The following is a 23,601-nucleotide window of genomic DNA, read 5'->3' as shown; positions in this document are numbered from 1 at the left end:
CCCTCTTAGATTAGATGTTGCCTAGGTTTGGCCCTGTTGGAAACTAGGTAGAATTCCTATTCTGTAAGAAGTTTATGTTCTCTAACCTCTGCGAATGTTTATTATTGATGGAAAGAATATACATATTTCACTGTGTGTTTTGTTTTTATTTTTTAGGAGAAAACTGATGTGGAAGGAACCTTATTTGTTTACACAAGGTATGAGTGTTTTACTTTTATAAAGAAACTGACGGTCATTCTTCTTTAATTGTATTTTTATTTCAAAGAGAAGTAAAAGAACTGAATCTTTTAAGTTTTTAGTTGACATAAGGAAGGGAATACTAAGTAATGTCACCTGGAATAGTGTGAGGCATACTAATTTAAACTTCAGTATATAACTTAAACTTCAATATAGATGAACTTAAATCTTTGTATTCTTTTAAAAATAGTATTCAATATTCTTTACTTCAAATGAATGGTACAAAGTTCTTGAATATAATGCATTGGCAAAGAACTAGAAGTAACCTATGAAGAATATTAGGTTATTTAATCAACAATCAAGGGTTTTATTGGTGTCTCCCTACCACACCCCTGTCCTTGACTCTTTAAAGACTCATGATTCAGGATTAAAGATGTCTTTGAGTCTTCCAATTGTCTAGTTAATAGAGTATGTTTCAGGTTAGATTTAATAAATGCTTTAAATTAATTATTAATAAATTTAATAAGCTTATGTTATTAGTAATTTATTTGAGATATTGTTAATATCACACATGTACACAGACATATAGTATTAAGACATATTGTCTTAATAGATGAACTTTTTATTCACATATAATGTCATAGCTAAAGTCCATCACCATCAATCGGGGTACAAAGACACGTATACAAGTATATTTTTTCACATGTACACTCACAGTTAAAGTTGAACCACAATGTAGGTAGGCTATCTGAAGTGCCACTTGATAGGTTATAAGCAACGAATGGGCTGCTGAGATTGTGGAAGGCTTTACAAAGTTGTTGAGTCACGAGTAGGCCTCGAGAACAAGGTAGAACTTGCATAGAGAGGGAAAGGTCAGTCTCAGTAGCAAGCATGGCATAAGCAGAGGCGTGGAATCTGTTGCGATAAAGACAGTAACATGAGTCTGGTACAGAGAGTTTATATTAGCTTATATTAGTTAGAAGTTGACAGTGAGGGTAAAGAGATTTTGTTGGCTTGGAATGTCAGACTGAGGATTTTGAAATTTATTTTCTTAGCAGTATAGCAGTATAGAGTCACTGGAGATTTACAAACTGGAGTAATAGAATTACGACAAAATGTGTGGAGAAAGTCGATGTGTCAGCATTATGAGGATGCATTGGTTCTGTAAGATGTTGAGTTAGGGAAGGACATTGAGAAGATGATTGCAGTGGAGTAGATAAAAGTTGAAATGGAAAGGATTTACTGAAAGACTGCATATATAGAGGGAACGGTGAAATTTTCAAAATAACATTAAGATTTTGAAATGGAAGACTGAGAGAATGACACAATCATTGGCAAAATGGAAAAATAGGAGGTCAAGAATCTGGTCTGAGGATAAATTTTCATTTTATTTTGAAATAATGATTTTGGAGTGGTAGCAGGGCATTCGATGTCTAGCCACTCACAACAGGGTCAGGGCTAGAGATACAGAGTTTGGAGTCATCTGCATTAATTTGGTAATTGAAACCATGAGAGAAAACATGTTCTCTGAAGGAGAAAGTGTAAAGAGGAAGGCTAATGGTTGGTTTTGGAGCCAGCAAGGATACAGAGAAGAGTCAGACATAAAAATAAAAGCAGAACTAGAACAGTACAAAGAGGCCAGTTGCAGGCACAGCGCAAAAACGGTTTGGAGAGAGCACAAGTCTGTGTATAGGTGGAAGCAGCAGTGGGGGTGGAAAGAAAGGAAAGGATGGGCAAGGCCATTGGAGTAGCTAAGGAGAAGGTCAGTTTATTCAGTTTCAGAAAAGTAGTGGGAGTGCCCAAGAGTCACTGGCTATTTTAGTTTACATTATGTTCCAAAACATTCTAGAAGCATCTGAACACACCACCAAGTGAATTTATTCAGTAGAGTATAGACTACTCTTGAGAATTCTGAAGTGTGAAAAGAAAACCAAATGATTGAACTCTACTGTGGGACAAGCTCACTATGCATTCTCATTTATTTCTCGCAAATATTACTCTTTTGAGAAGTAAAAGAAAAGATATGTTAATGTGCATTAATGACTAATTTGAGGGATTTTTAGTAGGGTTAATTTTTTTTCCAGTACAGAAGAGTAAAACAGACTGTATGAGCATTCTCTCTTTTGTACCCAAACCAAATGTAGGTTTGTATTTTCAAGTACTTCCTAATTTGAGTTCATAATGGAGCTGTCAGTTAAACAAATCATTAAATTGAGAAATAGATTCTTCCCTATTCTTAATTTCTTCCTCATATCTAAGTCCTCAAGAATAGGAGCCCTTCCTCCCCCCTCCCTTCTTCCTTCAGGGAGGCCAACTTCCACCCCTCTGCCATATTCTGGTATGTTGAGGTCTTTCCTCTGTAGAGAATGACAGAGAGCTCATAAAGATCAGAAGGAAGTTTTTAGGTACAGATAATGGAGCTGTCAGTGATATCCCGAGCCTATTTTATAAGATGGTATAGTACCCACACTATTAGAGAGGTGAGATCCTGTTGTGATAATGAAATACTTGAAGAGTCAAATTCTGATTCCGTATAAAAACACCTAATCCTATTTTAAAAATTATGTTCTTTATTTCCTCCCATGTTCATAGAGACACCCACTGGTGATTTCTGAACTTGACACTTCCAAAGGACCCTCTGTCAGAGATCTTTGGAAGTCCATTTTCATTCTTTCTCAGAATTTAAGTTGAAATGGTTAACATGATTATTTCTGGTTTTGATTATATGCCTACCACCACTTTACCTCTTTGTAAAACAAATTAGGCAAGGATTGCCTTCTGTCATATTTTAAATTGGAGGGCCCAAAAGGATAAGTGGTAATTGTAGCTGTATTTTACTTCTTTATCAGCATCAAATGGTTAGAGGTGAAATAAAACTAAGATAAAAATACCTTTTCTTCCTATTGCTCATAACATTTCTGTGGGTTTGTTACCCTGGTGCCCTAGTTTAGAGTTAGTAAATGAATTCTGTTTCTTTTACTTTCAATGTGTAAGCATGTGGTGTTTCATTTGTCACCATAAGTTGCATTGTTGAATTGCCGTATGGCTGTCACCCAAGGGTAGACAAATGCACATGTAGTTGTTAGAATTTATGCTCTATAATTTTGGTTCTTTTTGTCTGACAGCAAGTAGTACTGAAGGTTTATTGAATGAAATGGAAAATAGTCACTAAATGCCACATTTTTACGGAGGAAAACTTTATAGTTTATCTATGAATCTGTTGCTTTATATTAAAGGAAACAAAATATCTGCTCTTTGCATTAAATTGTATAAACTTTTATCATACTGTATTTCTTCACAAGTTCATTGACCAGAGTTGCATTATTTCTCTAAAACATTTTGCATCTTTCAACTTCAGACCAACACCAAGATTTTTTATGAAAAATTTCTTTATGTACTTGTGATGTACACTTTATATTAACTATCAAGATCCTTTAAAGATATCTGTTAGTTCTTTTTAAAATAGTAATTACCATCTCTGCCTTAAAGGAATTTACAACCTAGGTAGGGAAACAAGACACACACACACACACACACACACACACAATTAAGTAAGTAGGACTTGATTTTACCAAAGAATCAGTAATGACAATCATACTGCACGCGTTACATAAATTAGTAATATTAGTGCCGTTAGCCATTAGTGAACAATCATTGCTTTATATGTGTATAATCTGCTTGTACGAAGCTGTACATACATACAAAAAAGGTTAAAGACACATAGGAATGTAGTTATTATACTAAAAGTGTACCGTCCTGAACAACTTGTCTTTTGATATCCTCCCTACCCCTTGTGATTCTTAGGTCTGCTTCTCCAAAACATGGGTTCACCATTATGAATAGGCTGAGCATGGAAAATAGGACAGAACCCATTACTAAAGACCTGGATTTCCAGCTCCAGGACCCTTTCCTTCTCTACAGAAATGCCAGATGTGAGTCTTTCTTAACGCATTGGATAGTTTTATTTCTGCATTTTGGCCAGATATTTAAAATTGTACATGTGTTTGTGTTTAGTATCAGTGAGCCTAGGAGTCAGCATTGGTTAGCCAGGGAAATGCATGCCGCATTCAGGGAATAGCTTCTTCTTTGGGAAAGTTTAAATGAAAACAATGTGAATATGGGGATGCAAATATTGAAATTCTTGTCTACTGCCGTGAGACCACTTTATAGTGTGAACCCATCCAAGCTTCTAAGCCTGGGCAGGGCTGGGTGAGGAGTTCTGGTCAGGAGTCTGCAGAGGGAGACATAGGTGGTGCTGTGGAACACAGAAGTAATGATTCAGCTGGTGGCGCTTTTTTCGTGTGTGTCATTTCTGACTGAGCCTTCTGTTAATATGTTTGAGGGAGACTGCTGATATTCTAGAAGTGCCATCTTTTGATTATATAGTTAATGAAAAATAAAAGTCCAAAGAGTTTTGGTCTTTAAGAATTTCGTAACACTGTAAAGTTGAAGTTATATTAGGTAACTAAATGGTCCCTGTCAGATTTAAAATGAGGTAGCAATCACCTATCCAATGTTCTGTCTCTATTTTACTCTCGTATCTTATCTGACCACTTGTGTTGGACTGTAGGCAGCCCAGAGAAAAGTTGATGAAAAATATATAAACTGCAGGGGTATCTCCATATACAGAAAATGAGAGCATACTAATAAATATATAAGATAACTTTCAAAAAGACCTTGCAATTAAATGTTTTCATACATTTTCCCCCACTCTTTGAGCTCAATATACAACAATTTGCCTACTGTATATTATTCAGCGTAATCTTAATAATGAATGTAATACAAGTAATATTTAATTTTTAACCCCAATGAATTGTTTTGAAGTAAATATGACATCATTTTAATGCTATATTTACTTACATTCACATATAATTAAGTTATCATGATAGGTGGTCATCCTATTTAGAAAATGTTTAAATTTTTATGAGAAATAAATGAAAGCTATTAAAACTAGTATGACTTACTAATGGTAGGTCTCATAAAGTGATAAATTTAGTAATATGGATAGATATTTTGTTTTCTATTCCTATTTCTTTGCTGGAAGGTATAGTTTAATCAGTTGTAGCTTGTAGTTTGAATTGTTTGTATGCTTATAGTAATGTTAGGTTTTATTTTCTTTTTTGAGATTATTAGATTCTATTTCAAATTAGTATATAATTCAAATCCTAATAAAATAACCACATACATAAATATAAAATAAATGAATATTAGTGACTTATAATAATCATTTTGGTAGCTTTTATTTGGGATAAATACTTGGTCTAGTATAGATAATATTTTAAGTTCCTATTACAATATTATATATTATATCATGTTCTATACCAAAAATATAAAATTATAAACTTTATTTGATAGGAAATACTATTTGGATCTAATAAACTTATATTACACTTCATCTCTGTTCTAGGCCAATGTTGCCTACTGTTGTAGTCTAGCTGCATGAAGCTATTGAGCACTTGAAGTGCGACTACTCAGAATTGAGCTGTACAATGAGTGTAAAATACACACCGATTTTTAAAGACTTAATACAGAAAAAAAATGTAAAAAATTTCAATAATTTTATATCGATTTACCTGTTGAAATAATATTTTAAATATGTTGAGTTAAATAAAATATATTAAAATTAATTTCACCTGCTTCTCTTGATTTTTTTATTTAAAATTACATATGTGGCTCACATTTGTGGTTCACCTGATATTTCTATTGAACAGCACTGTTCTAGTCATTTTCATTTATTGTACCATATTTCATAATCACAACTTCGTAGGGTAAATATTTTCATGCCATTTTGCAGATGAGAAAACTGAGGCTTAGTGAGGTGACAGACTTGACAGAAACCCACAAATTCTGATTTCAGTTTCATTGCTTTTTTACAAGTACTGTTCTCTCCACTATTAACATGAATGCAAATTGAAGGCAGACTTTGGGATGCATATTAAAATGTTTCTAGTGATTTTCTATAAGAAAGAATGGAAGGGAAGAGATGTGTTTATTTTATGGTTTGTTTTGTTTTATTTCCTTCTTAGTATCTAGTACTGATTGCCTTTGCCGCTACAGTCAGTGGTTTTAGTTTAGTTCATTTGTAAAAAGCCTTTTCAATGTCTGACATCAATGATTCAGAAAAGGCGTTTACCCCAGTTGCTTTCAGAGTCTCAAATAAATCCCAATGTTTTTAAATAATTCAAATACTTTATAATAATTACAGATGGTTTACATGTTCTCTGATGACTATAGATTCATTCATCATCCTTTGGACAGTGAACACAGCTTACTGAGGACTGGTTTTTTAAGACTCTACCCTCAAGATCTGTATACTGAAGAATCTCTCTTGGTATTTCACTTTGGCTTATATATGACATAGGCCATATTTGGACATTTCAAGTAGACAGAGGGTGAATTTTCTCATGGAGTTTTTTAGATTCACTAGGTAAAAAAAAAAAATTAGTCCTAAGGAAATAGGTATCCCACTCTTGAACTGGATGAATTTAGAAGAGCAAAATAAGTAAATACCTCAACCTTTCTTCATTTAATTAGAAGATATTTAATAAATAACTTTGAATTTTGACCAAACAAAATATATGCTGTTGTTATAGTAAAGGATTTATAGTTTTTTAAACTTGGTTGTAATAGGATTTGACTCATATAAGCTTTAAAAGTAGATAAGATCACTTTTAAAAGTTAGGACAAAAAATTCCCTTATTCAACAATTTACTGAGCATTTACTGCCTGCCAGGTACTATGTCAAGGCTTTACATGGGTTATTTAATCCTTATAACTTTTTCTTGGAAATACTGTTATTCTTGTTTTATAAATGAGGAAGCTGAGGTTAAGGGATTAAGTACTTACTGCAGCCCATGATGATTTTGAGATAGAAACAGCATTTGAAATGAGAAAGCCTAACTTCAAAACCTCAGGTTCAAGCAGTGAAAGTACTAACACATGAGTGATGTGTTTGAGCAAGGTTTACTTTTTAAGAAATACTTAATCTTTTTAGTGTACACTCCAAAGTTAAAAAAGCAAGTTCCTTTTTTTAAAAAGTTGCAAATCTATTATATTGCAGTTATTAGAGAGGAGACTACCAAAAACTGATGTAACATAAAGCTGGATTTGACTTTTTTTTTCTTTATATCATTCCCCTTTACTAATCTTTGCTGCATTTTCCATTTCACAACTAAATAAGATTTTGGTATATGGAGATACATTTTAGAAATACATTTTTCCAAATATATATCATAATATTTAAGATAAGTTATAGACAGCAATGACAGGTAGATTTCAGAGCTAGGCCGACAGGCTGAATATATCATTGTCTGTGGTTACAGAATTAGAATGAAAACCTTTTGAACTGATTGATTTCATCAAAGACAAGCCTGGAGCTTAGAGCAAATCAGGAAAGGCAAAATCAAGGTATTTAGGATCAAAGCCGTTTTAGAAAACTCCTCGGTTTTAAAGTGAGTTTAACATATTGGATAGTTTGTATTCAAAAAGAAATGCAATTTAAACTCTTTATTGATATTTGTAGGAACTGGGAAAAACTGCTATAAATAATGGGAAACAGTACGTATGTACACTGAATGAAAATGATAGTTATAGATATCTCTTATCTTTCAATATACCATGTCTTGGAAGTTCCCTTTTAAAATGATTGTGGACTTTTGGTTGAACATGGCAGATTGAACACTTCCTGAAACTATGGAAATGACAGTAAAGGGGAAAAAAAAAGACATAAACCCACAAGGGTGGTGGATGCATTTCATGAAAAAGATGGAGTAGACGAGAAAGAAGAAGATATGCTATGTAGCTTTATTGTTCACAGTTATTAACTTTGCCTCCCTGCAGAGTTTATTATCGCTGCTCTGTTGATGTCAAACTTGACTATACGATTTGGTTTCCCCTCACCCCCACTAACCGCTCCAGGAGGATATTATATGGTCACCTTTTTGAATTCAAATATGGCTGTATGAATTGCTTTGACCAGTGAAATGTGTCACTTCTGAGCAGATACTTTAAGAACTAGCTCATGATTCATCATCTCTCTTTTTCTTCTGCTTTGATGACTAGCGGTATTCTAGGTAGAGGCTGCTGTGTCAGCCTGGGTCCTGGAACGAAAATAACATGGCACAGAGGTAAAGGTAACCCATGATGAACATGTACAGTGTATGAGAAATAAACCTTTGTCATTGTAACCCATTGAGATTGTGGGGTCGTTTGTTACTGCAGCATAACTTAGGCCATTATGAATGATACACAAGCCATCCAGGAAAAAAAGGGTTCAAACACAGAATGGAGGTAAAGGAATTCTGAGAATAATGGTAAAGAAGAATCCCATAATGAACCCTATGCAATTAAACTAAAGATCAGTCAGTCTAAATCAGGAAGGGTGACCAAGAAAAAACTTAAAATTGATAGTTTGAATCTATTGAGACATTTATAGTTCCTTTTAAAGAGAGTTTGGTGATGATATAGGAACATTAAAAACTGAGAGGGAGAAAAAAGAACAATAACAAAATGAGGCAATTCTTAATTCCTGGGAAAACAAAATATTGTATAAGAAAGGAAATATAATCATAGCATACCATATAGCTCTGCAGATCATAATAATTAAATTATAAAAACTGAATATGAAATTGTATTATACTGGAAGGATGGGGGAAGTATGTATGTGTGTGTGAGTGTATGTGTATTGTCAGAGAACTAAATCCTCTTCAATGGATATAAAAAATCAAGTAGTCCCATAATGACCCTATACATCCTGTATAGAAAAAGAGATTTAAATACCAGAAGAAAATTTGGATGAAAAATAGAGAGCAGAAGTAACTGTCATGGATGTAATTAAGGTTGTTTTGGGGGAGCAGTAATTAGGAATGTAATGACTAGAGAAGAATTTTGTCTGTATTTGACTTTTTAAAAATTATGTACATTAATCATTTTGATAAAGGTAAAAATTAAAAAATATAATCGGATATCAAAAGCAATATTTTAGTTGATAGTTAGGTTTCTAAGTCACCTCATAAGAATTTTCTTAGCCCATTGTGTACCTACCTAAAAATAGCCCGTGAAGGAATGATGTACCTATGAATATACCGCTAACATTTTTAGCATTATTTCTGTAGAAATATTTATTCAAGAGTAAAACTTCTGTGGATCCCAAAAGTATAACATCCTTAGAAGCAGGGCAGAGTACTTCTAGTGCCCATTTATAGTAACAGAACATTTGTAAAATTAGATATTTCTATAAATTTTATTTCAGCAAATGGCAATAATAAACTTTGAAGCCTTCACAGCCAATTGCTAAGTCTCACTTCTGGTAGTGGTTCTGCCACTCTCCTCCTTTTCATCCCCACATCCATTCTAGTTCAGGCTTTTATAACCTGTTAATTGGGGTATTTCATAACTAATAACAAAAAGAGATTAAGCTTACGACACCAGGCAAAATAGATTAAGTTCACTACAACATATCTCTCCCACTGATTACAACAAAAAGTTCTGCTTAGATTACAAACGAACAACTAATTGAGGATTCTGAAAATGAGCAATAACAGGCATATTGGGAAGGGAAGTTAGAACTTGAAGAACAACTAGTATGGTGATTAGTTTCCTGTTTTTATTAGTTACTTCTTTATCTCTTGGCTTTGACTCAAGAGTGGGCCAAGTCACAGAATTGTTCTCACAATAACAACAAAAGCCAAGAGAAGCCCCTCTTTTTAGTCTGGGGACTAGAGAAATGGAGTCCTGCGAGCTATAAAGTGTGAAGAGAATCCTCCCTTTCTCTTTTTTTCCTCCTAACCCTCCTCAAGCCAGTTGCAATGCAAAGCTGAACTACCACTGTGTCGGTGATGGTAGTGGCATAGGCACCTGAAGATCCCAGGAAACAACCTGTCTCTGCCAGAGAAACTGGAAATAAGGGCCCTTGTAGTCTGAAGAGTGTGAGGGAAATTCAATTAATTATATATTTTATATATTTTCATCTTTCTTTTGCTTCACCCTGTGGGGAGCTCAAGCTATGCAGACTGCCAGACAGTGTGAGAAGCTAAAACTCTGAAAGAAAGCCTGACTCTTGCAAGAGAACTGGGATAAAAGGGCCCCTGAGAGCTGGAGAGGTGGGAGACTCTAAAGGGGAGAGCTGGGTAAGGAGATCCCCTCATTCTGCATATGAACTGACACAAGTCCTTGTTGTACCTATGAGCTTCACATACATGTAGCAGAACTAAGGAAATATAGCAAAGGCTTTGAGAACTAACCTACGATATAAACTACCATCCAAGTTCCAGACTAACACCTAACTGGTCTATGTAGGGCAGACACAAGCAGAAAATGGAACTGACATGGGGACCATCACACACAAAAGGCAGGACAGAACTTCCTGTCTAACTAAATCAATCACCTTCTCAAATAAAACAAAAAATCAACGTTCTCTGGAGGGTTTTAAGAGGACTCGGAGTCTCACAACATAATCAAAATGTCCAGGATACGATCCAAAATTACTTACACAAAGAACCAGAAAAATCTGACCAAATCTCCAAGGAAAAAAAATTAACACATGGCCACCCTGGGATGATCTAGATGTTGTAATTATTAGACAATGGCTTTAAGGCAGCTTTGATTACTTTGCTCCATGAGGTAAAACTGAATACTCTTGAAATGTGTGGAAAGATGGGAATCGGCAGAAAAATAGGTTAAAAAAAAAAGGACCAAATGGAAATTTTGGAATTGAATAATACAGTATTTAGTCGATGGCCTTACTAGCAGAAGAGAGATGACAGAGGAAAGAAAAGTTAATGAGCTCAAATATAGATCAGTAGAAATTACTCAATCTGAGGAATATAAAAGAAAGAGATTAAAACAAATAAGCAAAGAAACAAAATAATCAGGGCCTCAGAAACCAATGGAACACTATCCAGAGGTCTGAATTTGTGCCATTGGAATTCCATGAAAGGCGAAAAAGACTGGTGTAGAAACAATATTTGAAGAAATATTGCTGAAAACTCCATATTTGGTGAGACACAAATATATGGGTTTGGGAAACTCAGTGAACTCCAAACAATAAACCCAAAGAAAACCATGCTCATAAATGTAATCAAACTGCTGAAAAGCATTTTTAAAAAACCTCGAAAGCAACAAGAGAGAAATGTTACATTACATAGAGAGAAACAAATGTTTTGAATTTATTCAAATTCAGATTTCTCTTCGGAAAACATAGAATCTGTGAAACAGTGGAGCAACATTTTAAAGTGCTGAAATAAAAGAACTGTTAACTTAGAACGTTATCTCCAGCGAAAATGTCCCTCAAGAATGAAGGTGAAATGAAGATATTTTCAGATAAAGGAAAATTGAAAGAGTTCTTTGTCGTCAGACCCGGTCCAAGATAAAGTCTAAAAGAAGTTCTTCAGACTGAAGGGAAATGTTAAAGGGAAAATTGAAACTGCAGAATAAAGGAAGAACAACAGAAATAGTAAATATGAGTAAATAGAATAGACTAATTTTTTTCTCCTGTTCTTTAAAATACATATAACTTGTATTTTAACGTGATAGTAATAACATTATCAGGAGGGGATTTAATGTATGTAAATGGGGTACATGTGACAACTATAAAAATGGAAGGATAAAGGGACCTATATAGTTGTAAAGCTTTTATATTTTATTTAAAATTGTGGTAAAATAAAAACTAGTAGACTGAAAAGTTAGGTATGTGTATGTGTTTCTTAGAGCGACCACTAAAAAAAGATAACCAATAGATAAATTAGAATACTAAAAAAAAATTCAAGTAATCCAGAAGAATGCAAGAAAGGAGGTAAAAGCAGAGCAAAAATCAGAGAGACAAACAGAAAACAAAAAATAAAATGGTAGATATAAACCTAACCGTATAGGTAGTTATTAAATGTAACTGGTCTAAACATACCAATTAAAGACAGAGATTAGATAAAAAATCATGACCCGTCTATATTACTTTTTACAAGAAACCCACTTTAAATGTAATGATATAAATAGGTTGAAAGTAAAAAGATGGTGAAAGACATACTATGCAAATAGTCATTAAAAGAAAGCCAGAGTGGCTAAATTAATTTCAGACAAGTAGACATCATAACAACAACAAAAAATTACCAGAGATAAAGAAGGACATTACATAATGATAAAAAGGTCAATTCACCCCAAATACATAACAATCATTAATGTATATATCCTTAACAACAGAGCTTCAAAATATGTGAAGCAAAAAGTGATAGAATTGAAGGGAAAAATAAAAAAGATCAGCAATTATATTTGGAAACTTCAGTACTCCACTTTCTATAATTGATGAACAAATGGACAGAAAACAGCAAAGATATAGAAGACTTGAACAACACTATCAACTAACTTGTCATAATTGACATCTATATAACATGCCTTCCAACAACAGCAGAATGCATATTCTTCACAAGTACAAATGGAACCCGAAGATAAGTTTTTTGATGGGTCATAAACCTTAAAAATGGTAAAGAAATTGAAATTATACAAAGTATGTTCTCTGGCTACAAAGGAATTGATCTAGAAATCAGTCACAGAAAGGTGTCCAGAACATCCCCCAATTATTTAGAAATTAAACAACACACTTCTAAATAACTCATGTGTCAAAGAGGGAGGAAAATTAGAAAACATTTGAGCTGAATAAAAATGAAAATACAACATCTCAGATGAAACTGAAAGTGGTTTAGAGGGAAGTTTATAGTATCAAATACTTTTATGAGAAAAGAAAAAAGGTCTCATGAATAATTCAAGTTTGTACCTTAAGAAATTAGAATGATAAGAGCAAAATAAAGGAAAGAAGCAAGTTGAAGGAAGGAAATAATGAGCAGAAATCAATGAACTAGAAAACAGAAAAACAATAGAGAAAATCAGTCAAACCAAAAGCTGGCTCCTTGAAAAGTCAATAAAACTGATAAACCCCTGGCCAGACTGATCAAGGAAAAAAAAGAGGAAAAAATTAGCAGTATCAGGAATGAAAGAGGGGGTCTCTACAGACATTAAAATGATAATAAGGGAAGCAATATGAACTACTCCATGCCCATAAATTTAACAACGTAGATGAAATGAACTAATTCCTTGAAAAAGACAAATCAACAAAATGTATTCAAGAAGTAAATACCCTGAATAGTTGCCTATATATTTAAAAAATTGAATTTGTAGTTAAAAACTTTTGAACAAAGAAAAGTCCAGGCCCAGATAGGGTGAATTCTACTAAACATTCAAGGAAGAAGAAATACCAATTCTACACAATCTTGTCCAGAAAATAGAAGAGGAAAGAATACTTCCCCCACTCATTTTATGACAGCAACATTATCCTGATACCAAAACAAGACAAAGACATAATTAAAAAAATAAAATTATAGGTCACTATCCTTCATCAATATAGATATTTTTTAAATCCTCAACAAAATACTAGCAAAAGAATGTTTATGGTAGCATTATTCACAATAGCCAAAAGGTAGAAACAATCCAATGTTCATTGATGAATGGATGCGTGGATAAACAAAATATTATGTATATATATTGGAATATTATTTAACCTTAAGAAGGAATGAAGTTCTGACACATGCTTCCACAGGATGAACCTGTAAGACATTATGCTAAGTGAAATAAGCCAGACACAAAAAGACAAATATTGTATGGTTCCACTTAATTGTGGTACCTAGAATAGTTGAACTCATGGAGACAAAGAAGACTGATATTACCAGGGGCAGGGGGAAGGTGAGAATGGGGAATTAGTGTTTAATGGTACAGATTTTTAGTTGGGGTGATGAAAAAGTTCTGGCGACTGATGGTGCTGATAGGTGTGCAACATTTTGAATTTACTTAATGCCACTGAACTATCATCTCAAAAATGCTTAAAATGGTAAATTTCATGCTATTATATTTTATCACAATAAAAAAAAAAAAGACTAGCAAATTGAACCCAAGAATACATAAAAAGGATGCTATATCATAGCACTGTAATTTGCATCTGGTTTATCCCCTCCATACAAAATCACTGCTAAATTTATCTTCCTAAAACACAAGTTGTGACAGAAAGAAATCTAACTATGGGCAGTGAACACGCAGTGCAATATATGTATGTCTTACTGTTGAATTATACACCTGAAACTTACTTGATTTCATTAACCAATGTCACCACAATAAAATAAATAAAAATAATAAAAATAATAAAAAATAATAAGATAAAACACAAGTTGATCGTCACTTTCCTGCTCAAAATTATATATGCCTATTAAGTAAATTTTTTCATGTAACATTTAAAGGTTGCTATAGTTTGGTCCCAGTTTATATGTCTGGCCAAGTCTACCGTTACTTTTGTACACTTGCCTTCTGTTCTAACCAAAGAAAACTATATGCTTTCCTAGCATACTCTTTAATATTTCCATGCTTTTAAACATGGTTCTTCTTTTTTCCCCTTGAATTCTCTTTCTCATCCTGACCAATCTCTACCAGATAAATTCTCCTCATATTTCAAAACCCAACTGAAACTTGTCCTCTCCCTAATGTTTTTGTAATCCATCTAGCTGTGGTTTCTGGATGCAATATATACCTCCCTTATGTTTATTTTCATTTACTGAGTGCTTGCTTATTGATATTGATTCTATGCCAGGTTTTTGGAGTTTAGTTAATGAATAAGACATCCCTTTCCTCTTAGAGTTTACTGTACTATCACAAAAGACGTGTATAATCATATATGTTCAAAATAATATGCTAAATGCTGAGCTAGAAATATACAATGGTCACTTACTAGTACTTATATTTTTCCATATACATAATATTTGTCCTTATTTCTCTATTAAGAGTGCAAACTCCTTCAGGGCAAGGAATCTTTCTACTCTCCTTCAGGATTCAATTCCTTGCATTAAGTGTGCACAATTAAATATTTGCAATGAGTACTGACTTGTTTTTATTAGATTTCTTTGTTCAAGGCAGCCAATAAAGTTTAACCCAAATTTTTAGGACTATTTCTTCAGTCTTTCCTTTTGGGGGATTAGCCAACAGTCAGTAAAACCTGGGTAGAAATTTACAATACTAAATAATTTCAGCACCTTGCATGTGAACTCTGCTCCTCCAGGGTGATTTTATATAGGCAGTAGTAACATGTACCTAAAAGTTCCTAGAAATAATTGCAAGTTGTGTGGATATCATACATCCTCGTCTTGAGAAATTTAATAGTTATAGGAAGAGAAGTATAACGTGGAAAAAGTTAATTTCTTCTGTGTGAATGTTCTTTATAAAACTTTGAGTTCTAAAAAAACATTTTATAGAATTTTTCCTTCAAATTGTTTTACTTTCGAGAATTCTGATTCGATATTTAAGAAGTCTGTTCGCAACTCCAACGTCAGTATTTTAATCATGATGCATGAAAACAGATCATGTCCCTGTTTTCCAATGGCCCTGTTAACCATAGCCATATAGTTTAAACAGTAAGTCTTATGCTATAGATATCTGGGAATTAAGTAAGAAATCCCTTTTTGCCATTTTTGTAGAAGCAACCAATCTTTAACTGTGTATTAAAAATGGTTGAAAACATGTAGCATTACCAAATATAGGGCTTTGTTTAGCTTTAGTAGATATAACTGAACAGTTTTTTAAAGTTGAGTGCCTATTTATTCTCTCTCAAATAATGAATAAAAGTTTGAGTTGCTCCATAGCCTTGTCAACACTTGATATTATTTTTTTAATTTGAGCTAGGAGTTCTGAAGTGATATCTCATTGTGGTTTTAATTTGCATTTTGCCATAACTGTGTTAAGCCCTTTTCATATGTTTATTGGACATTGGGTGGCTATGCAAATTAAAACCATAATGAGAATACCACATAACTTACTGGACTGGCCAAAATTAAAAAGATTGACATTACCAAGTGTTAATGAGGATGTCGAGCAGCCGAAACTCTCATATATTGCTGATAGGAGGGTAGTATGGTACAACCACTTTGGAAAATTGTTTGGAAATTTCATATAAACTTAAACATATAATTATCATAAGATCCAGCCAGTTCCAGTCATAGGTATGTACTTAAGGGAAATGAAAACACATGGCTTGTTAATAACAAATTATTCAGGACAATTTTATTTATAATAGCAAAAAAAAAAAAAAAGTAAATGGATAAACTAATTTGGCATATCTATATAATGGAATACTACTCAGCAATAAAAGGAATGAATTACTAATCTATTCAACAACATGGAAGAATCTCAAAAATATTCTGAGCAAAAGAAGCCATCATGAAAGAGTCAATACTGTATGATTCCATTTATATGAAACCTAAGAATAGGCAAAACTAATCTATGGTGAAAGAAGTCAGGAAATGGTTGTCTCCTATGGGGTTGGTGGTAGAATTGGTATAGTTGTTGACTGGAAGAAGGTGCTGAAAATGTTTGATATCTTGTTTTGGGTGGTTGATTACATGAGAGTGTATTGTCAAAACTCATTAAACAGGACACTTTAAGTTCTGTGCATTTTATTGTACATAAATTATTCCTCAATTTAAAAAAGTAGAATAATTGAACCTCTTAAATGAAGACCTGAAAGAAATGAATACTTAAGTATAATGTATTACTTTTCTTTGTTTATCCAGCATTTATTAACCACTGTTTCATCTAACCTCAATCACTTCAAATTTGATTAGAATGTTATATCAACTCTTCTCAAATTTGTGTCTTGGCTTTCTCAACCTGGAAATACAACCATCCTTATTCTAAAACACATCTTCAGGACTTTAAACCACCATGACACCAAAGCCTTTCATGTAATGACCTCAGCTGAAAGTTATAAGTAATTTCAGGTGATGGAATAGTTTAATTTGTATTTTTAGTTTCTGGATTGTTAGGAAGGCTGTGTCCCCTTTCCTCTGGCTTGGGACATCTGCTGTCTCTTGAGTAGAAGGACTTAACTTTCCACTTCCCTCCCAAGGATCAATTTTTTTTAAGAGAGTTTTCTAGCAGAAAGAATCCTTAACATCTATTCTGCAATCCTTTTCCTAGAACAGATTTTATAGTAAACAATAAGATTTTTAAACATAATTATAGATCTTTTCTTGATGGCTATTATAGAACACATTATGAGATGTAATTTTAATTTCTTCTAAAGTTCCAGTTAAAATATACCTGTATATAGCCATAATAAATAATAGCAGTAAGAAAGTCAAATTTGCAAACAAAAGTAGGTCATAATTTGGAAGCAACATTGCTCACTATACTTATAATGCATTTTGTGAAATGTTTGTTCTGCCATTATACCACCATTAATCAGTTGATTATTGATTATCTAGGCTATTGAGAAAGCAGTGGCATGAGTAATAAATATGTGCCCCTTGTGGGCAGAGACCACATCTTATATCTTATTTGTTTTCTGTGGTACCAAATAAACACAGAAAGTGAACAGACCTGGATAAGAAATAGACATGTAAGATGTATTTAAAGTAATTCCCAAATCATTTATATTAATTTTAGAATCATTATATGGTATATATGTTGGATATTTTTGTCCAACTTTGAAGATACTCTGCTTGGGGTGATTGAGAAAGCTTTCCAAAATTCTTCCCTATTCTCCACTTGGTGACAAAGAGAAAATCCCACCTCAGCTATGCAGTAATGGACGTTGAACTGTGAGATTCACCCATTCCATGGCTAAGGAGGCTAAGGAGTCTGTACTTCTCAAGACCTCTCCTAGACTTCAGGCCACATGGAGGGATAAAAGTTCTTTTAACTCAACAAATTTTAACACCTGGAGGTGTCTCTTAACCTTGGACTCAGTTCAGACTATTATTACAAAAGCAGTTTGAAAGATTAAAAGCGAACCTTGTATAAATTTATTGCTGAGAAAATGAAAGCCATATTGCCTGCTCACAAATAATTGAGAGTTGATTTTTCCACCCTAAGATGTTTACTGGTGTATTGATAGTCTCAAATAGTAGTTGTCAACATTCTTTGGGTTTCGAACCCCTTTGAGAATCTGATGAATTTCCTTCATGCCTGCCTGCCTGCCTCCCTCAAATGTTTTTCGATTGCCTACTATGTGCCACGCATTGTTCCATGTCTCTATGCTTTGTACTTTCTGACCTCCAAAAACATCTGTTTGCTTATATACACACCATTTCGCATACAATTTTAGGGATTTTATTGAACTCCTGAAGCCCTCCAGAGCCAAGAGACGTCTTTAAAGTAATTATATGGCTAAAAACACTTGACATTTTTACAAGGCAGAATCTTAGTATTTGCAGGAATAACAATAGAATATCATTGTACTCACGATATAAGATCCTGAAAGTAAACGCATTCAAATCATGTGCAGTATGAAATGGGAGACAAGGAATCTGACATTTCATGTTTCATTGGAATAGGTAACTTGTACAATCTTGAGGCTCTTACTGTATGTGAGAGGAGTCCAAGGACTCTTTCAACCAGCATAAGTCTGTGCTGCTTCGTGAGAAAGAAAGAGGACCACTGAATTAAAATATTATAATGTGGTGGTTCTGTGTGTATAGCCTTCATTGCCATTCTAACTGAAAAATTGATCTGTTAAAACACACCATTGCCCAGAAAGCTGTTTTAATATATGATTAAAGGTTACATGTCTGCTGTGACTTGAGTGATGAAACTTGTCACTCTGACTTTAAACCTGGAATTACTTTTTTTGTTCTGTCAGTGCCTAGCTCATGCTGAAGGGAAGAGATCTAAACTCTAAAGGAGACTATTTTTCTAAGAAACTGGCATTCTTTTAATTAAAGAAGGCTCTGAAAAGCCTCGTGTAAAGCAAAATTTCACTTTTGAGCCCTGTGGTATCTCTGGGTTTCATGTCTTTGCTTTCTCATGTGTTGAGTTGTGATACCCGATAGCTCCTGGAAACACACTCAAGTAAACACACACAGAATATGGATAAACAATACTTCTCTCCACCCTGACCACCCAATTCACACAGTCTCTACACTTCCATCACTGTGATTAGGGGCCTCATTGTATGTAGGACTTTCACATGAATTTAGTAGGAAACGGTATATGCATCTCTAAACTTACTTAACTTAACAATAGAAGTGCTTAGGTGAGGAAGAACCCATGTGGTAGTCATGTATGGTGAAGTACAGCTACTATGTGAGAGTAATATAAAAAATAATATTATGGCTTGGAGGTGGACTGTATTTGATATTTTGTTTTTGAGAGTCCAGTTTGGCATGGTAGAAATCTAAATTTTGGCAGAGAAAAACTGGATTCTGAAAAGTTTCCTGAAATGATTAATGAGTGAAGCATCTTTTAGTTTTCCTACCCTAAGACAGTGCTCTGCATATAGGAAGTGCTCATTTTGGCTACACTGAGTGTTCATGTCTGTTCTTTTAGAGTATTTTTTTATATTACTGACTTTTGCCCAAAAATCACTTAGAAGACAGTTTAAATAATCAATTTGAAACTATTGGGTTAATTTACTTCTTAATCCGCAGAAGGAAAAAATATAACGTTTTCAGGTTCTTTTGGGTGTTTTAGAGAAAGAAAACAACTTTAGTCAAGAACTAGTGTTAGAATTATCTTGCATACAACCTTAGAGCTCTTACTTAATAGTAGAAACAAAACGGGATTTAACTATAACATAAAGGGCTTTAGGAAAAGTGATATCTACTATAATCATAATTATAGATTAAGGTCAAAATGAAAAAAGTACAGAAACTCTGGCTCATTTTTTTTCAGTCAAGAAATTTTGTTAGTCTCCTTTTGTTAGACCACTGCTATGTGAAATCTTATTAATTTTTCAATGATCGCATATATTTATAGTTAGAGTATTTTCAGCAAAGCTATTCCTAAAATTATTGAACACTTGGTTAACCTGATTCCAATATGAGGAGGTCTGTGTTTCATTGGAACAAATTTAGAAATACTGTTTTATGTTTAGCTTAAATATACATTTCTCACAAACTATAATTTTATGAGACTAGACTCATTTTGCTGCACTGAGATTCACTTAAGACAATATATTTTCAGTGTGTCCTGGAATAATTGACATTGCATATATGTCTTATATTTTTAAGATAATATAGTACTTGTATATTTAAGCTTCAGACATGACTAGAATATGAATATCTTATTTTCTTCTGCTAGATCAAATTACTATTAGTTATACTCTGAAAAGAAATGCATGTGATTTCACAGATTAATTACATTCTTTGAGCACTTAGTTGCCAGTGTCTAACAGGTTGTCAATCAGGAAGATTGGTATATGGTAAATTGTATAATAAATACACATAAAATTAGTATATTAGTGCCTACACAGTGCTGGATTAATAGAAATATACGATCCTAGGGAGCTCATACCCTAAAGACAAAATCCCATCAACACTACTTATCCCCAAGATTGTCAAATGTTTGAAGCAAAATAAACTGAGTGAAGTTAAAAGGAGAATAGAAAGGGTAATGTGAGGGGAATCCACCCCGCAGCCATGCTGTGATCCCTGGTAGGTAGGAGGTGTGATTAGTCAATATAGAGGACCTAATATAGTTTGTCTGTGATGTTCAATTAAGCCTCAACAGTAATAGCTATTAATATAAGCAATTATAAGGAATATTGATGGCATAAGATCTTGAAGTCTTAGATTTCATTTCAGTTCAGCTAATTTGTTGAATGTCTGCCACATGCTAGTCACTATGCTGGGCATATTAACAAAATCCTATCTTCTAGGAGCTCATAGTTGGGCAGAAGGAACAGTTGTGTAAATATTTAATTATAACATGTGTTTTATTTTTTTTAAGTCAAAGAATATACAAAAAACTGAGAGCAAAGAAAGTGTCAAGACTATTTATCCCTGGAGGAATGAAAAAGTCTGAGTTTGTAAAGCTGAGTAAGAGCTCAGAGAGGGTGAAGACACAGAGAGGGAACCCATGTTGTTATTTGTGGCCTAGGAGATTTTTAAATTAATCAGCAAGATTATGAACAAAATGGAAATATAAATTTAAATGGCCAACAAAACAGAATAAGTTGTTCTTATTTATATTTATTGTTACCAATGGCTTTTTCAGCTTCCTAAGTTTTAAAAATGTTTAATTATTGTTAAATCTCATAGGTTAAAGGAATTTTTCCATGAAATAAATAAAAATAGGAAGTTAGTATATAATGAGGAAGATTCCATCTGACCTTTCATGAACCTGAGGGTAGTAGCTGACCTCGAGATTCCCAAGGTCTATTGACGTAACATGCACTTTTTATAAATGAAAACTTTTTAAAAGATAAATCTAATTTTTTCTTTGAAGATAATAAATTCTCATTTATAGTTGGAGGTACATATTAATTTAATCCAAATTACTATAATGCTTTAGTTGAGAGGGGTTTTTTTGTTGTTTTTATGACATTAGCTTTCTAATAAGGTTAATTTATTTAGAAACGAAAAGGTTGTTTTTACTTCACAGTATTTTTTAGGTTTTCTACTGGTTCCCCCAAAATGTTCATGAGCATTAGTCATCCATAAAATAGAAACTCCTTCTCATCTACTGTGAACCTTCTAATATTTCAAGATCATGGGACTTCTGATTTGTGAGGTGCAGTAAAACTATGTCATATGAAAAGAACCAGACCAGGGGCCAAAGATAACAGTGTTCTGTAGACTCTCAGTGGCCAGCAAAGATTTTGTTTTACAAGATTGTGACCATGTTTGGTCAGTAAAGCTAAGACAGAGGTGAATGAAAGAACATTACTTTGAAGGCATTAAAGAACGTGCTAAAATAAAGCATTTTTAGTGCAAAGCATTCCAAATGGGGTTGAAATCCAGAGTCAGTATATACTAGCCAAACACAGCCTATGTTTTCCATCTGCGGGTGCCAGTATATGGGCGGTATGATGGCCACTCGAGCATTTACTGCCCTAAAATTATAGCCAATACTAAAATTCTCGATTCCATTATTCTTTTCTTGTTTCTTTCCTCCCTCTCCCCCTTCCTTTCATCCTTCATATTTTCCTTTCGAGAGTTCACATGAACTTTGGTTTAAAAGAGACTAATTCCCATCATGTAACCAAGCCTACAAATCAAACATAAAAATTATTTTAATACTTTTAAAATTTCATTTGTAAGGCTGGGGATGGGGCATATTTTAGAGAAAACAAATTGAACCAAGAAAAATGACTTGGCAAAGTTATTTAGCCTCGAGAATTTAAAAATTCCTTTAACCTATGAGATTTAACAATAATTAAATTGTTAAACAACAAAGTTATTTAGACCACACATTACTCATTAATGAAATAGGTTATTGAACTGCACTCTTCTTAGCTAACTTCTAACTCTAAAATGTCATGGTTCTCGCTTTCTAATTTTTTAACAATCTTGTGATCTTTTAGAAGAGTAATAACTGAGTGTGCGTTCTTCTACTAAATGCCAGTAACAAGCCATCATCAATGTGATCACATTTGTAAAACTTGAACTAGTTAAATGGTACAATAAAAAATATTGTATTTGAACGAAGTCTCAAAAATAAGTGGTTAGATGTTCTTGGTCCTTACATTGGGATTATTATTCCACTCATTTGAGAAAGACTTCATGAAAGGAATGAGGTTTGAAGGAATTTTTAAATTTTTGGTTTATTCTTAAGTGCCCAGAAGAGATTTGTGTAATTTACACTGCCACTTTTCCATAGCTTTCTGAGTAAAAAGAGAGAATTTAAATGCCTTCTTTGCTGCATACTGACTTGTTAGACTGAGAGAAGAGCATTACCAATCCGATATCCTTATTCTGCCTATTTACATTTTACCTATGTAATTATGTATTAATTACTTACTAACTACATGGAAATATGTCTTATAATTTAAAGTTGCACAAATATTAGCATGAATCCTTATTAAAAGATTGCAAGCTACCATTCATGATTTGGAGTTGAAAGGTATTTGGGGGTAAAATATGGAAAAAATGATAAAATCTTAAAAGAAAGCATAGAAATATTTATTAGGAACATAAACTAGATGAGGCAAATCTCCAAAGAACATCCAGAATGAACTAATGTGCCGTGCTAATAAGAATCGAAGGGTTTCAGATGAATGCGTTTAAGGATATCTGATATTGCCTCTAATGATCTCTTAACTAGCCTCTTAAATTTTATCAGCTTCAGATTTTCTGCTGAAGAAATTAAAAAAGAAGAAAATATCATTGTGAAATATAATCAGCTTGCTTTCTCCCTTCTCAGACAAGAAATCTAACATGAAAATTTTGCTTTCCTTAATCTTTCTTGCAGAATTAAAAAGAAAGAAGATTGATGTTTTGGTAGATATCTAAAGGTAGTATTGCCTCAAACTCTGCCTTCTTTCAATTGAGAATTTCCAAATCATGACATAAACTAGGACAGTGCGGTTTTAGGCAGAACTTCACAACTGTGCTGTTAAAAATTCTGAGTTAAATGCAAAGAGGACTGCCGAGAGATGAGTCCTTATAGTGTGGGACTCACACA

The 23,601-nt window shown here is 33.4% G+C and overlaps 1 protein-coding gene across 2 annotated transcripts in view; it reads left to right on the top strand.

Moving 5' to 3' along the window:
- DCP1B (decapping mRNA 1B) overlaps positions 1-23,601 on the top strand; it is a 58,051-nt gene that overhangs the window by 5,678 nt on the left and 28,772 nt on the right. Inside the window, exons 2-3 of one of the 2 annotated variants that reach the window (XM_006923888.3) lie at positions 157-197; positions 3,982-4,109. In XM_006923888.3, the coding sequence (XP_006923950.1) occupies positions 157-197; positions 3,982-4,109 (169 nt within the window). The remainder of the gene's footprint in view (positions 1-156; positions 198-3,981; positions 4,110-23,601) is intronic. The other variant, XM_015598544.2, reaches the window with a different exon arrangement.

The sequence above is a fragment of the Pteropus alecto genome, unplaced genomic scaffold (assembly GCF_000325575.1).
Source record: "Pteropus alecto unplaced genomic scaffold, ASM32557v1 scaffold76, whole genome shotgun sequence".
NCBI classification, from domain to species: domain Eukaryota; kingdom Metazoa; phylum Chordata; class Mammalia; order Chiroptera; family Pteropodidae; genus Pteropus; species Pteropus alecto.
The sequence above is the reverse complement of the archived record's forward strand: the minus strand, read 5'-3'. Positions and strand labels throughout refer to the sequence as shown.